The following is a 17,342-nucleotide window of genomic DNA, read 5'->3' on the forward strand; positions in this document are numbered from 1 at the left end:
GCCATAAAAAGAAATAAAAAAACACAGACAGAGACCTAAATGAAACTTTATTAAATTAATATAACCCACTAAAATAAAGAACAATAGCCTGGAAGGATAGTGGTTTCACGCGCTACTAGATGTGCGCGTAGGTAAATTCATGGGGATATTGCATGGATCGTGTCTACGAGTCCAAATACGTTGGCTTGCAATTTACGTTAGCTTTAAGCTACACCGCCGGCGTCGTCACCGGCCGTCAACTTCCCTCTTATCAGATCCTCGTTCGTTGACACCCACATAATAATAACTCCTCTATAAAACCTTTTTCAGAACAACGAAACCAGACTGATTTACAAAACCCAGATTCAAGCACAAAGAAATTTAACGGTGTTTATTTGGTGGTGGCGGCGGAGTGAACTGCCATGGCCTCCTCAAGCGGAGGTGTTCCACCAGGGTTCCGGTTTCATCCCACCGACGAAGAACTGTTACATTACTACTTGAAGAAGAAGATTTCCTTTCAGAAATTCGATATGGATGTTATTCGAGAAGTCGACTTGAACAAGATTGAGCCATGGGATCTTCAAGGTATTTAAACTAATGAATTTCTCAAAAATGTATATGTATGTATGTATGAACTGAAGCGGAATAAAATTTATGAACAAGAAAATAAATGAAAACGAATCAGTTGAGCTTACTTTTAGTATAAAGTATCGAGTTCTAGTTTTTGTGTTTGAGTATTTCATATGAAATATGAATAGATAAAATCATATACAACATATAATGAGTTTTAGGATAATTTATGCCTAATTTTTTTTAAAGGTGTGATATATATGTTCTTTTAATTTCTATTTCAATGAATGAATTTTCAAAATAATAATTAAATTCCATAATTTACTGTACTTTGTGAAACAAGAAACATAATTACCAAATTAATATATATATATATATATATATATATATATATATATATATATATATATATATATATATATACTAATAAAACGATTTCTATTTTAAGTTATCCGATATTGATTGTATGTTTATTATATATACTCCTTCCGTTCCAAAATTATTATCCACAGACAAAAAACACATAGATTAAAAAAACATTAATTAGCACTAATTTTATTAAATGAAATGACAGTCTTACCCTTTTATTGTATTTAATTCCATTATAGTTATATTTAATTTTATGGTAGTTTAATTAATAATGAGGAGTATTTTGGTAAAAGAGATATTTACTTCTAGAAGTAAACTACTATTTTAGGACAAACCAAAAAAGAAACATGGACTATTAATATGAGACGGAACAAGTATTACTTAAAACGGTTAATTGAAAGTTCACTTCCAAAAATATAAACAATCTTAAAAGAAAAATTAAATTGTCTCCTATCTTTTATACCTACAAATATTTTTACCCATTAACTTTATGACACATGTCATCATTTCACAATTTAATTTAATTTTATTTGATATTTTTTTTAATATACTGTTAATAAGATAGTTAAGTAAATATAAAATAATGACACGTGTCATAATATTAGTGAATAAAAATATTTATAGACATAAAAGATACGAGACAATTTAACTTCTCAATATATTACTTTTACATACAATTTGATGATCACCCTAATCATGTGGATTTCAAATTTCTTGTTATTTACGAAAGGATTTAATCAAATAATTTTGGAAAAAACAAACTTTCCGTAGAAATTTTGTAAAATAGTTTTGATTTAGTTAGATAAACTAATTTATATAGAATCTACTATCAAACATTAATAAAACCGAAACTCTATCAGTTACATAATTTTGTTTAAATAATTTGTCCAAAATTAGAATTTAAAGACTAGCTAGTTATGGGATTTCGAAGAATTAATTACCTGGAAAAATATCTCCTAAATTTTCAACTATATATAGTCCATTTTAAATATGCAAAAATATATACAAACTAAAGAATCTAATTGATAAATGTATACAAAATCCATATTTTATTAAAAGAATAGGGTTATTCTCATTTTGTCATGTGTCATTATTAAACTTTAATTAATATCATGTCATTTGTCGATCTATTGATTTTTTATTTAAAATTTCAAAAATTAAAAATGTCAAAATTTTTCACTCTAATTATAATTAAATTAATAAAAATAATACAGATTAAAAGGTGATATAATTTCATTTATTTATTTAAATCAACAACTATAATTTTATATAACTAAAAAATATCTCTTAATTAATAATTTATTTAAAATAAATAGTTGATAAGTTAAAAATTTTATTTTAAAACTTTAATTAATATTATAACCGTGGTTTTCACGGATTATAAACTAACTAGTATATAATAATATAAATATATAAAAGGAAAAAGTTTTCCGATTGTTATGGTTTTAGCTATGATTTAGTTTTACTTATAACCCGTAGTAATTAAGTTCCATAATCAAATTGCATGTTTATCGTTAAACAGTTAATTAAGGTCTATCTTGTGTTCAATGTGATACAATATTTTAGATTAAACTCTGTTACATATATAATTAAACGGCAATCTGAAATGAGATTGACGATTATATATATTTATGACAGAGAGATGTAACATCGGGTCGACACCTCAAAACGAGTGGTACTTCTTCAGCCACAAGGACAGGAAGTACCCGACGGGTTCGAGAACGAATAGAGCAACGAATGCTGGTTTTTGGAAGGCAACTGGGAGAGACAAATGCATCCGAAACACTTTCGAGAAGATTGGTATGAGGAAAACGCTTGTGTTTTATCGTGGACGAGCTCCTCATGGCCAAAAGACCGATTGGATCATGCACGAGTATCGATTAGAAGATAACGAAGATCAACATGATCCGCTCAATTCCACCCTCACGTCTCCTGTAAGTTAATTAATTATATCGATCTCTAGCTATACCATGATCCAGGAAATCTAGCTAACTTTAAAAGGACGTACGTGTTTTTCTTGAATTTTCACAATGTTTTAAATTCCTGCAGGAAGATGGATGGGTGATTTGCAGGGTGTTCAAGAAGAAGAATCTGTTCAAGGTTGGAGGAAACGAAGGGTCAAGAGGTAGCAGTGGGTCCGATCAACTTAACCATGGTTCGAATCAACCTGGTTCTTTTTCGCACCCTAGGGTTGAAAACCATCAGTACTTACCATACCATCAAGAACAGCACCAACAGCTACAAACCTTCGTCGATCTTGGGCTTAACCATGGCCACCTTCCGCACCCTTATCCACATCTCCAAGCTCAAAACTTCATACCGACCCACAAACCGTTAGGCTATGATTTTTCGAATCTACCATCGGAAGATTCACCGGTGATGGTTAAACAACTGATGTCAAACCATGGTGATTGTGATAGTGGAAGTTGCGAGAACCAGCAGCTTCCTGTTGGTTACCAAGGTTGTGAGCCTGGTTTAGAGGCCGGAACCTGTGAACCACCTGAACGCATGGTTAATGCTGCTGGAAACGAGTGGGGAATGATGGACAGGCTCGTGACTTCGCATCTTGGTGCTGCAGCCAATGAAGATGGAAGTTCGTCAAAAGAGGTGGTGAGATATGAAAATAATGCAAATGCATCATCATCTTCATCAATGCAACAAGTCAATCAATTGCCGTTGCGGGGAGAGATGGACTTTTGGGGCTACGGGAAGTAGTCAAATATACATATATATACTTGTATCTTAATTTTCTTTGAAATTGTGGATTAGATCTTCAAATGAGGATTTCTCTAACCATATGAAATTACCAATACTTCAATTATTATGACTAATTCTGTATTCAATTCTATATAAGTAATATGAAGGAGATGATGTTATAACGAAAAATGCTCATATTTCATTATGTCACCACTCTATGGCTGAACTGTAATGAGTTAGGCTACCAGATACACCGGTAACATTGATGGGGTGTTGATGATGTGGCACCATCACCATGGCATGCACACCACCCCCAATGGAGGGGTGTCGTCATTTACAAAAACTTTCTTCCTCTTTCTTTCTATTCCCCTCACTTCTATTGTCTTCCTCTTTCAATGACCTTCACGTCGTTAGAATGAGAAAACAATCCCCTTCTTCTTTGTGGTGGGGTGAAAACTGATGTAGAAGGAGATGGTTGTGTCATGTGTGAGGCGTGAAGAGTACTATACCTTATAGCCTTAAAAATCAAAGCATATTTACAAACTTTCTATATAAAATTTAGGGTAAGAGCGGGGTCCATGCACCCCACTAAAAACATTGTGCATATGCCACTAATCGCCACCAATGCGTTACTTTCTTTAAATGCACCTTAAAAGATAAATAAACCAGAGTACGGCGTAAAGCTTTGTTGCCCTGAAAGTTGAAAGTTGGATTGAATAACCAATTATAATCACCAAGAACACATAAAACGAAAAAAATAAAAAATAAAAAACAAAAAACAAAATAAAAAAAACTCTACACAAATTATGGGTGTCCAATGGGCTGGTTGGTTCAAGTTGATCTGTTTAATTAAACTGATTGAAAATCTCCATCAAACCAAAGTTATTTAAGTAAATGAGTTAAGAATTCCCAATTCAATCCAACATTTTTTATAAACCAAATTAATGTTGGGTTGATATATTTATTGTTTACTTAACCCAACTTGTTTAATAAACAAGTAGAACCCGAATCGATCTATTTAAATTTTCAATAAAAAAAAATGAAACTCTTAAAAATCAATATTTCTTTGAAATAAAATATCATAAAACTTAAAAGTTTCAATAATTGTTGAAGTTTAAAAACAACCATAAGTCTATAAGTCTATAACGTAAACACAAATCAAGTCCTTACAACCATAAAACATTACAAATGTTTAATTTCTAAATTATATAAAACTCATTTCATTTTTACCAACTCGACTTCCAATATTGGTTAATAACTCATGTTTTTTTAGAAATAAAAATAATAAAAATATAATAATCAATTAAATGATAGTACTAGTAAATAAACTAAAATATATTATTTTTTTAAATGGGTTGACGGGTTATATATAGTTTGAGGATTTCAACCCTAACAGGTTAGACATGTTGATCTGCTTGATTAAATTGGTATAAAAATCTCAACACAACTTGGTAATTATCGAGTTGGGATTACCAACCCTAAAAGAGATTCTTAATTGATAATAAAAAATCTACTTAACAAACAAAGGATATGAAATATTTATAAGGAGGAGAATATAAGTTTCCTTCATTAACCATATTAGATCATAATTGATTAATTAGGATACGATTTATAATCACTTATCTAAACTAAATAAAAAAACAAAGTTTCCAAAAATAAAAAATAGAAAACTGGAGTTTTGAGGATCTAAACGATCCTAGATGGACGATAACACCACACATACGACTTTAGAAATTAAGTAATAGTTGTTCTAACAATCTAAATGCTCTATAAGTTAAGATGAGGCTGATGGGTTGTAGGTCAGGATTGGTTTAGATGACAACATCTATAGAACGATAACATGCTAGGCTGGAGAGGTCTTTACGGAGGCAACAATCTTGTTAGCCGTAATGGGATATTGATATAAAAAAACATGATCGAATGTGGTGTGCTCATGGTTCTAAGAGAGTGTGATGAGGATTTAAGGAATCCTTCAAAAAATTACATATGATTGGAAGGACTTGCCAAAATTATCTTAGGAGGGGGCGGGGGTGAGGATTGACAATTGTAAGAACCCAAAATCTAAAGAGATTTTATTTTTAGTCAAATATTAACCAAAAGGGAAAATGGTCATTTACGAGAAGTTTATAAGTTTATGAAGTTGTGACTTCATGAAATTGACCAAGATAAGTTTAAGTCACTTAGATGAGGTTCGATGAGTGAATTCAAGAGAAGAAATACATAAGAAGATGCATTTTGGCAAAAAATGTAAAATAGAAAATTTATGATTTTTAGGCTAAGTTTGTTACTTATATATTAAGACTCATATTAAGTCAATGAAAAGCGACTTAATGGAATTGTAGAACTCAACCCCACCTTCGCGTAGATATAAAGATCATAGAAAACGATTTTGAAATGAAGAAGTTATACGTATTAGAAGTTGGAAGAAAATTGTCCAAAATTTGAATGGAATCATTACCAAAGCATTGTGATAAAGCTATTATGCTTTGGCAGATACTGTCACCATGACGTGGTGAGAAAGCTACCACAGTGTGGTGACACACATGAAACAAATTTAAACCTATTAAGAGCTCATTCCGATCATTTTCTTTGGGGAATCGATTGGAAGCTTGGAGAAGGCGATTTTGGTGCCAAGAAGGAGGTTATCCGAGCTACAGATAGATCCTAACAAGGATTAACATCCTTTCTCCATCAAGGTAAATATTTATCCTTTGATTAAACTTTGAGCTTTAAATGGTGAAATTGTTAGGTTGGTTAGAATGGTTGAATTAGTCAACCTATAGCTTGTCTATGATGATAATGAGAGTGTCTAGTATATTTTATCAAGCTTTAGAAGTGCTTTCCATGGTAAAATCCATTGAGAGTTAGGGTATGAAACCCTAATTAGTAAGGGATATGATTGATGCATTAAATATTGGGTAAAGAATTAGGTAGTATGAGATGCTTAATTCATTGGTTGGAATAGGTTAAGAGGTAGAAATTTAGAAGATAGAATTATGATCCATTGAGTGTTCGTTTTGACAAAGAGATTCATTAAGAACTTAATAGGCCATGACAAGTTATAAGGACTTAATATGTGTATGATTAGGCCTTGAGCAAAGAAAGAGCAAGATGCATCAATTGATGAATGAAGTCAAGGGTAGTTAGTTTTCACTAACTAACAAGGTGGGTTTTTTCCCTCGATCTCTCTTTAGATAATGTTTATATGCTTTATATTATTTGTATGGATATATTTATATACATGTATGTTTAGATGTATCGGCATTAGATTAAATGCCACAAGTTATGAAATGAAGGTAAATATGGTTATATGTTTAAAATCATGTATCTAAGCATATACGTATACTTAGAGTATGTAGATTATACATTTAAAATCATGTATCTGAGCTTATACGTATATTTAGAGTATGTATGTGTAACATCCCAAAAATTATAAGGTAAACAAAATTCATTTTTAATTCAACTAGAAACATCAATTATCATTTTTCTAATTATTGAAAAGTATTTCAGAACAAAACAGTTATCAGAGTATAATCCCAAAATCATGAAGTTGCGAAAACATGGGTAAATGCGCTGCGATCATGTCTGGCCCTTCCCTTTCGAACCGGAAGTATCTGAAACCATAACAATAAAACCGTAAGCACAAATCTTAGGTGTTGTTCGTTTTCTTGGAAAAAACCTCTTCAGACCTCTTATTGTTGTGCGACGCAGCACACGCGCAACACTTTTCATCTCGCAGCTGTTTGTTTTTTAGAAGTCTTCGGATTAAAAAACCTATGTGCGTGTTCTTCTTGGCGCAACACTTGTTTTGCCTCTTCCTACCTCTTCCAACCTCTTCTTCTTCTTTCTTTCTTGCTAAAATATTGATTATATATTGCTGAAATCTTATTTCACATCTTTTTTTCGTTTTTTTGGTTTATTCTTGTTGATTTTTTTTATATTGAATAATAATAATTTGTTGATGAAATATCATTATTTTATGCGAAAATATCTTTTTTTTTTTAAAAAAATATCATTGTTTTCTGCTGAAATATCAAAAATTCTTGCCTAAATGTCATACATTATTAAATTCTCGGTATTAAAAAACTATTTTCGGATTATAAAATCAGTTTATTTTAATTTTTTAATATCTGCAGCGGCATGTAGATGTTAAAAAACAAACACGCTTTTTATTACAGTCTGCAGCCGTTTGGTCCACCTCTTCTACTATAGAGGGTTGCAGAGGTGGTCTGCAGACTTTATGGATTTTTGTTTCAAAAAAACAAACAACACCTAAATTTTGGAAACACCCCCTATTTTTTGACTATTGACGGTATTTTCCCATTATATTTAGTATCTTCTGTAAACTGACGAATGCAAAATAGGATTTTTTTTTAATGATATTTAAAGAGTAGTGTGAATACATTATGCATGCGTTGAGGGTATGTGAGAAGTAGCTCGGGTGTCCAAATGCCCCATATTATCTGCGATGTCTTGAGTAAAAAGAGTATGAAAAGCTTTTAGAAGTAACATTGCTTGGTCATTAGATGTGTTGATGTGGACAACGCTTATTTGAGGCCCAGGGAAATTAAAAAAATAAGACCCTTAATAGGAATTTATTTAAGTAAATAAATGATTAATTAGTTACATTCCTAAAGAATTGATTGAAATCTTCGTCTTCTCCACCAGTTGTGTAACACCCGTTTATTTATTAGTTAAATAAATAAATTAATGAGCGAATGACAGCCTAAAATAAATAATTTTATATGCAGGGTGTTGGGTTCGAGGAGTTAATTGCCACATTTCTATAAGTCGGGGGTTAAGAGTGTGTGTTTGGGAACCATTTTATAAATATTTATGAAGACAGGGGGCTCCGTGGTAATTACTTGGAATTAATTTAAAAGGAAATGAGGTGGAGGGGTTGATTATGTCATAATTAAGATATTGGGGGCTGTTTGGTAACTTTTGTACCTAAGTTGTAAGGATTTTAAGGCTGAGGGTCTAAACAGTAAATTTCAGATCTTGGTTGAAAAGTTTCTCATGGGGAGGGACTAAACTCGTCAATTGTGTAAAGGTTTATGTTTGATGGGAGCGGGACTTTAACCTGACATATTTCTTCCCTCCTGTTGTATTGCTGAAGAGTAACCCTAGATTGTCACTTCCCCAGCCGCCGCAACCATTGGAACAAGTTCAACCGCTACTACCTCGCTAAGGATCGCCGCCGTCGCAACCCTGCTACCGGAAACGACATGTTCATCGAGATGGCCGCCAAGACCAATGATCGAGTGGGGTTTTGCTGCTGCGAGGGTCGTGAGTGACCGTAAAATCAATGGTAAGCCCATCTGCCGCCTCTCACTCTCTTCTCCTTCGCTATTCTCGGTGATTCGGCACCGTATACACCGGTTGCTGCCGCAAGCAGCCCTTTAGTCGCCGTTTTGGGCCGCTGCCGCCATTGGTCGCCGTTTCTGTGACATTCCGGCGATGTGTTGCGGCCTTATAGGTGGTTGAATGTATGAGTGTTCGCTTTAGGGGTCATTTTAGAAGCTAATAATGAAGCAGCGTACGTTTTGTGGGCAGGAATCAAGAGACCACTGCCACCACCGTGAGGTGGTGGCTGTCTTCGCAAACCACCGGTGTTTGCTGCTGCTGTCCGCCATTTCATGTTATCACCACCACCGGACACCACCAGGTGGGTGGTTGGATCTATTTCACAAGCTGCTATCAGTAGTGTGTGTATGTGTGCTTTGTTTGGCTGGAAAATCGGGAATGGCCACCACCTCCACCGTGAGATGGTGGCTGCTGCCATGTGCCGCCGGTGTGTGTGTGTGTGTGTTTATTTTAGTATAATGTGTGTGTGTGTTATTTCGTGAGTTCATTGTAAATTGTAAAAAATGGAATAATGGAAAGAAGTTGAAAACCACCACCTTAGGGTGGTGGTTGCCGCCACCAACTGCCGTGTCGAGTGGCGGTGTGCCTCGTTGTTTGGTGACTCGTTTGTGGTGTTTGGACAAGGGACATAAACCATAATGGGCCTAATAGACCTTAATGGGCCCAAAGAAGCTTAATGGACATAAAAGCCCAAACATTTGATTAATGGGCTTAAGGAAACCCTAATGAGTCTAATGGACCCTAGTTAACCCAAAGAGACCCTAATGGGCCCAATAAGGCCCATAGTGACCTAAAAGCCCAACCAATGGGCTAGTGTTGGGTTTGGAAAACCTTAAGGGCATAAAACCCTAATTCTGAGAACTAATCGGGACACACACGCGAATTATTTAATAGTTTGAAATATTAAATAATAATCATTGGCAAAGACTAATCTAAGCAATATAGGACTTAATGGATTAAGTCCTTAATGGGTTAAGTAGGACACTTAACCCTAATCGTCATGTTATGTGAAAACGTAATCCCACTTGGGTTTATAGTTGGGCCTTTTATCGGGCTTTGATGATTGAGATAATAATGGGCCATCCAAAAATAAACTGTAACATCCGGAATTTCAGGTATTATATCCATTCATTTTATTTCAAGTTTTGTGGAAGAACTCGGCGAGTTGGTGCGTAGACTCGCCGAGTAGAGACGCGATTTCTCACCCAGATTAATGACCGGACTCGACGAGTCACATTGGTGGACTCGGCGAGTCCACGCTGTTTAATGGAACCCTAATTTCTCGGGTTTGGGATCTATTTATAGGGCCTTATGGCCGTCATTTGTGCTCACTAGCCCCCAGAGCGAAACCCTAGCGAGATTGAGCGTTTGGAGTGAGAGAAGGAGCCATTTTCGACCTTGGAGGTGTTGTCTAGCAAGGAAAAGGGAAGCTATAGCCAAGAGGAAGCAAGAGGGTTAACTTCCTGAAGATCTGAGGTCCAGAACATCACGTTTGAGGTACTATTTTCGAACCATTTTCTGTTGTGGTGATGTTCATGTTGATTTAGGGCTTATTGAGCCCTTTTTGTGACTAGATCTAGTGCTCCCATGGTCCCTTAGTGAGTTAGGTTCTGGATCTGGACCCTTGGAGGTCCAGAGTGCTTCTTTGTCGAAGCTTTATATGATTCTATGGAGGTTTTGGTTTGAGATCATTGTATTTGAGGTTAAAACACCATTTATGATTCAACAGGTGTGATATGAGCGCCAAGACATAAACTTTACGTGATAAATAAGCTTGGAAAGACTGGATCTATGAGTTAGAGGAACAGATCTGACCTCAGAAGGTCGTTTGGGGTTGTGCATGGAATGCACTCGCCGAGTCTATTGGTAGACTCGACGAGTTGGAGCGGGTTGTCCCGTGTTTTCGAACCAGGGGTTGAGTAACCGAGTTGGGTGAGTGACTCGGTGAGTCGGAAGGGATTCAGAGGAATCGGGTCCCCATAGAGACTCGGCGAGTCCACTCCAGACTCGGCGAGTTGGGTTGACCAGAGTTGATCGGTGTTGACTTGGTAGAATTAGTCAACCCTAGTTGGGAAAATGTTAATTAGAGATGTATTTGTGTTATAGGAGGATTATAGCTCGGGAGATCGAGCACTAGTGATTTCAGGGATTTACGAGTTACCGAGATACGCGAGGTGAGTCTTCTCACTATACTTTACCTTGAGTAGGTAATTAGAGTTATGTGATACAGTGTTGTATGCTATATATGTGTTATGTGTTGCACTGCATTATTCTATGTGATTTATGATGTGTATGCTACAGAGTTAGAACCGGAAGGTTCACAGAGATAGAGCCTGAGGGTTCATAGAGTTGGGTGCACGGACCCAAAGAGTTATAGCCTCGAGTGGCTAATATGTGTTATATTTATGGTATTTTGGGGAACTCACTAATCTTTGTGCTTACAGTGTTTGGTGTTATTTGTTTCAAGTACTAGTGAGGATCGCGGGAAGGCGCCAGCCTAATTAGTACACACACGAGATTTTTATGTTATGAGATCTTGGGATTGTTATATGCTACGAATTTGAGTTTCAAACAATGATGTTTTTATGAATAATAAATGAATTATGTTTTTATTAAATTGCAAAAAATTGTTTTGAAATTCACGGTGTTACAAGTTGGTATCAGAGCCTTGGTTTGAGGGATTCGGTTACACCTTCGGGCGTATTTGAACTCAAACTGAGGATTTGAGAAATATTTTCAAAAAGAGTAAAAGATTTTTGGAAAATGCAAAGCAGAGTCGTGTGTACGATCAGTTAGCGCCCGAATGGTGATTTCCCAAGATACCTTTATGTTATATGCTTATGATATTGATATGATGTATTCTCGTGCTAGAGTGGGCTAGGTACTCCTATTAGGACTAGAGTGGCATGATTTGTGATGCCTTAGCCTAGGGAGATGTGAGCTGCTATGAGATGCTTGAGAGTGAGTAGGTAGCAGCGAGGAGCTTATGAGGGATCTGTTAGAGAAACGATTTTGCATAATAGAGTACTTGGTACTTGGGATCTTAGGAGGAGGACTTGAGTTGTATACTAACGCGGTGTGGAAGGTAGTATTGGGCCCGTACTACTGAAAACACTGGGACGGTGTGCAGTTCAAGTAAGAATCTTCGGGATGCCGGGATCAAGGAGGGACGAGTTATCGAGTGCGAGTATACTCGAGTAGGTTTCTAATATATCGTATGTTGTTTTTCAGAGGTAGATCATGGTGAGGACACGTCATGCACCAGAGAACAGCGAGACCAGTGATGAGGAGATCCGCCAGATCATCCATGAGGAGGTGGCTGCGGCCATCAGGGCAGAGATACCAGAGATGTTCGGGTCTATCAAGACCACGCTGATTGATACTCACTACTAGAAAAAAGGCCTTTTACGACGCTCATTGCGCGTCGTAAAACGATCAGACGACGCGCAAATGCGTGTCAAGGAAGGCCCTGTCATAAAGAGAGATGACGCGCATTTACGACGCGCGGTTATAACACGCAATGCGTATCAAGGAAGGCCCTGTCATAAAGGAAGACGACACGCATTTGCGTGTCGTAACCTTACGACGCGCGTGTTTATGACACGCAATGCGTATCAAGGAAGCCCCTGTCAAGAAAGTGTTGGATTAGTGTCTAAGTCCATAACTATTTTGGTATGTACTTGACCCGATGGTGCATGGTCCTTTTGGGTTGCCTTCACCAAAGCAACTTGATTGGAGAAATATACAGAGAGAGAGGATAATATGATTTATTAATATGTTATAAGAATAATATATTAAAGGAGAAATCATATTTGTTTAATTAATATTGGTCGATAATTAATTAAGAATTAATTTTGTGATCAAGTGTAACTAATTAAACTAGAGGGGCTGAATTGTAATTATGTGATAGTTACAAAATAAGGTAAGGATTATCTTATATATATGGTGAACGAATTTGAGGTGTAAATCTCTTAGAATTCGACTAGGATAAGGATTTCTAGGACTTATCTTATGGTTGCTTGGTGGACAAGCAACTAGATAAGGATAAGGACTAAAACCCTATCTCTACACCTATATAAACAACCCCAAGGTCATGAATTCGTGAATCCCTTCCCAAGAAGTCCTAGATACGAATTCTAACCTCCCTCCTCTCTCCTTATACCTTCTCCACTTGCTTATGGTGTTTGTAAGCCATTAGAGGAGTGACACTTGTGATTCTCTGCTTTCCAAGGTCAATTCAAGGAGGAATTGGATTGTTATTGCTATATAACAATCAATGTATGTTCTTAAACCTATTTACATGTGAATTCTAATTTCCATATGCTAGAATTAGGGTTCAAAGTCTTGGATTCAAAGTATGTACAATAGAGAAACCTAGATCCGAGCTTTAGGGTTTGTATGAGCACATAGGATGTCTTATGCCCAAAACCCATCAGTGGTATCAGAGCCATGATTGGTTTCTATTGTATTGATGCTTGATATGTTTAAAAAATTCGATTTTTGGTGTTCTGCTTGATGGACTCGGCGAGTCCCACTGTGGACTCGGCGAGTTGCCCCTACTCGGCGAGTTCCAGAGGGTGACTCGGCGAGTCGGTGCGTCAGACAGTGCTTATCTCGGGATTTCTTGCTGTTTTTGCATTGGGATAATTACCTTATCATCTTAGATTAATATTAATCCGATTATATGATATATTTGACTATAATTTTAATCTAATTGAAGATATTTATCAATTAATAAGATAATTGTTTCCTTATAAGATAATTGATTAATTATTTTAAGTAAATTGATAAATTATTTTGCAAGAAATCATAAAATATGGATAATTATGTGATTAAATGTTAATTTGAATTATTTGTTATTTGATCCTTGTTGTTGTGAAAAGTTTTATATTTGGCCCTTTAGGTTTTATAGTTTAAATTTGAACCCCAAAAGTTTTGTTGTTTTGAAATTTAAATAGTTGAAACCCTAATGTTTTGAAAAAAGGTTTCAAAACTTGCCCTCAAGTTTTGGAATTTAAATTTTGATTAAATAGTTTAATTTTGATGCATATTTAAATTCTAAACCCTAATGTGTTGAAATGTTTCAAAACTTGCACTCAAGTTTTGGAATTTAAAAGTTGATTAAAAGTTTAATTAGGAATGTTAAGTTCTAAAACTCTAAGAAGTTTTGAAAAGGTTCAAATCACACCCTTATGGTTTTATTGATTAATTAAGGTGTATAATTAAAAGAGGTTTAATAAATCCATAAAATTTTAGGTTTACAATTTAAGTGAATTAAAGGTATAATTGTTAAATTGAACCACCAAATATTTTAAAGTGTAAAATACACCCTATACTATATATAACATTAAAAGTCTAACATTATATATATGTATGAGTAAAAGTCAGTCTTACCGTTAGTAGGCCTCATTCACGAAGCTGGTCTATAAGGGGTGTTTAAGGAAATTGCCTATAAAATGGCGATTGAATGGGTATCCACTCTTACCCACCGCACTCTTGACTAGTGGAGGGTCGTTAGCCGAACGGGTAGGATAGGACGAAACCTTCCATTATAAGTATAATGAATTATAAAAGTAACTAAATGTTTTTCAAAATTCCCAATCTTAGTTACTTAGGCAAAAGTGAATTGATGCAATTCCATGAAATTACACTTTGTGCCCTTGCAAAGACGTTAGTGGAGCGTGTGTGGTTTACCGGCACACTAAATGGGTCTAAGCAAAGGTAGCAAAGGGTGACTCAATGTTTGTCATAGTTCGGTTGAGCGTGTGTGGTTTACCAGCACATCGAATAGGTGACTGTAACATGTGAGGGCACCATGTAAGTTTGCATGGTTATTCACACCCGCTTTGTGATCCTCGGCATCCCAGTCACAAACAAGAGGGGCATATCGAGATTTAAACATGCCATTGAAAGTTCAATGAATCTCAAAGGATCTAGGAGTTTTCATAGATTTAAATCTTAAATTTCTTTTTCGTTTTTCGTGGTGGAAATTAGTGAATCGTCATTCACTTACCTTCAAATATTCTGCAATTAGGGTTACGGCATCCCTTTCCCGAGTTGTAGAATATTGTGTTGGGTCCTTGCCTTAGTATCTCATTTGGGTGATTTACTAAGGACTCAATCTATCAACTAACTTGAATTCGTTTTCTCCCGTATTGTAGATGTCAAAGTTCGACAACTATGGTTTTCCCAAATCCCGTGGAACAAGCTTTCCACATGAAGATGGTATTCCACGATTCAATCGAAGAACAAGAAATCATGCTTCACTTCCTCCTCCTCCTCCTATTGTTCTCCCCAACCCACAAGATCGAAGAATTGAAAGGTTCAATATCACTAAAGCCCTATTGGAAATGAAACATGAAGATGGTAAACCCGTGTGTGCCCACGTTCTAGGAATGAAATCACACATTGATAGGTTGATAATGTTTGGTGTGTCATTCCCAGATGAGTTGGCTGTGAATTGGGTTTTGCAGTCACTTCCTGAATCATATAATGAGTTCAAAAGAAAGTATTATATGATGAATCATGACGACAACCTCATTGACCTAACTTACATGCTCATTGCTGCTGAATCAGAAATGATTTGGCGAAGCAATGGAGCGTATTTGTTGGAAAAGTCAACCAACCATGCTTCCGAGGATGTTCTAGGAGAACCGACCTGCGTTTGCTGCCAAAAGAAAGGGCGTTGGATACAAGTCTGCCCAAAGAGCCTGAAGAGTCCAGAAGATGGGAGAGTCAAAGAGTATGGCTGCGCTTCAGGTAAAATCCACTATCTAACTCCATAAAGTTCCTACTCATTGATTCTTAATACATGATGTAATAAGATTACATTTGAGTGTTTTACAGGATCGGTGAAAAGAAAGGAAGCTTGGTGAAAGAGCAAGATGAATCAGATGAATCTAATCACAAGGAATGGATCTTGATCGCATGGACTTGAAGATTAGATTTTGAGTTTAGATAGTTATGATAGAGTTGTTAGAAAATTTTCTTTTGAAATACATAGTTTTTCAATGGATTTTGCATTGTAAGGACAAATGTTTTCCGCTGCTTTTATAAATAAAAATAAATTTTCGTTTGACTTATTTATTTATTTGTTTATCTCCTTGCAATAAAATCGTTATGAAAAATTGGTGTTTGCATATTTCTACAACAAATGGATATGATTCTTATTTATGGTGAAAAAGTCGAGAATTTACCAAACAGGGAGAGTTTCTCATCGCCCAAGTTTCAATTGGACAGAAATTTGGAATCATGCAACTTGGTAGCACGATGAATGAGAAATCTCATATTTGGAAATTAGACTAATTCATTGACAAAGTGTCAAGTGAAGGACTAAGAGATCAAGCACACAATGTTGCGTGTTGATCGAGTCCACCATAAGAGTAACAATGATATTCGTCATGATTTACTAAAGGTTTAGTAAATATGATTATACTTACAAGATTATGTGTAATTCTGAATTGATTAAAGGGTTTAGATCAATAGCAGAACGAATAAGAAGAATCAAGTAGGCAGAAAGATAAAAGTTTCTCCATTCTAAGAAGATGGGAGAGTACCTTTTATGCTTTATGATAGGTCTTAATGATTGAGAACCATATCTCAATTGATCCTCTAAGTGAGTCTTAGTACAATTGTATGTCTAAGAAGAGGAATCAAGAATTGAAGAAATGGTTAAATCAATAAGTCAATCATACTTCGTTCCAATAACAAGTCTTAAAGTTAAGATTGTGACATTGAGTGAAAGGTATTAAGAAGGTTTGTAACATTCATCAAATGTGGAAAGTTGTGATGTCTTGGATAAGACAAAGACCAACTAGGACCAATTTATGAAGTGTTTTGATAAAAGCTACACTAACTCTTGAATATTTGTTTGTCAAGAAATGGTTTTTGACAAGAGAATCTTATATGTCAAGGAGTCAGTGGGAGTCTTAATGGTCTTGAAAGGTTTCAAGAACAAATCAAATAAACCTTATCGATCATCACTAGCACACGAGTTGAGGTTTACAACCTATCGTGTTGACATTATTTTGATTCTGTGCCAATCCAACAGTACTCAATCAATCCAATCAAGTTAATTATGCATGTGAGTTCTATGAGTTCTCATTTTGAACGCATAAAAGGCAAAGCACCTTAATCAATGAAAGGTACATTGATAGGAAAGGGTGAGCTGCTTAACTACTTGGAAGACATGGTGGGCAGCTGTGCTACCATAAAGGCAAGAAATCGAGATCAAGAAAGTTCGATCCATAAGAGTTTGAATTTGTCGTAAACCTTGGTTTTGACAAATTCACATGGATAGGAACAAATACACTGTTTAAATCTAAGTGTCATAAGATTTCCTCCTTCATGAAAATGATTGT

General features: G+C 35.5%; 1 protein-coding gene across 1 annotated transcript; it reads left to right on the forward strand.

Moving 5' to 3' along the window:
* Positions 1-225: 225 nt before the first annotated feature.
* Positions 226-3,804, forward strand: LOC145067916 (protein BEARSKIN2-like). The gene is made up of 3 exons (XM_079014944.1): positions 226-564; positions 2,557-2,852; positions 2,968-3,804. The coding sequence occupies exons 1-3, from the start codon at positions 402-404 to the stop codon at positions 3,631-3,633; spliced, it is 1,125 nt and encodes a 374-aa protein (XP_078871070.1). The 5' UTR covers positions 226-401; the 3' UTR covers positions 3,634-3,804.
* The last annotated feature ends 13,538 nt before the right edge of the window (positions 3,805-17,342 follow it).

Source organism: Lactuca serriola, chromosome 1, assembly GCF_051521515.1.
Source record: "Lactuca serriola cultivar US96UC23 chromosome 1, Lser_US96UC23_V15, whole genome shotgun sequence".
In the NCBI taxonomy this organism is placed as follows: Eukaryota; Viridiplantae; Streptophyta; class Magnoliopsida; order Asterales; family Asteraceae; genus Lactuca; species Lactuca serriola.

Excerpts from the sequence above, each read along its gene's own strand:
- LOC145067916 (XM_079014944.1), top strand. The coding sequence starts at position 402 with ATGGCCTCCTCAAGCGGAGGTGTTCCACCAGGGTTCCGGTTTCATCCC. Across the intron at positions 565-2,556 it reads TGAGCCATGGGATCTTCAAG|AGAGATGTAACATCGGGTCG; the intron begins GTATTTAAACTA and ends TATTTATGACAG. Across the intron at positions 2,853-2,967 it reads ATTCCACCCTCACGTCTCCT|GAAGATGGATGGGTGATTTG; the intron begins GTAAGTTAATTA and ends AAATTCCTGCAG.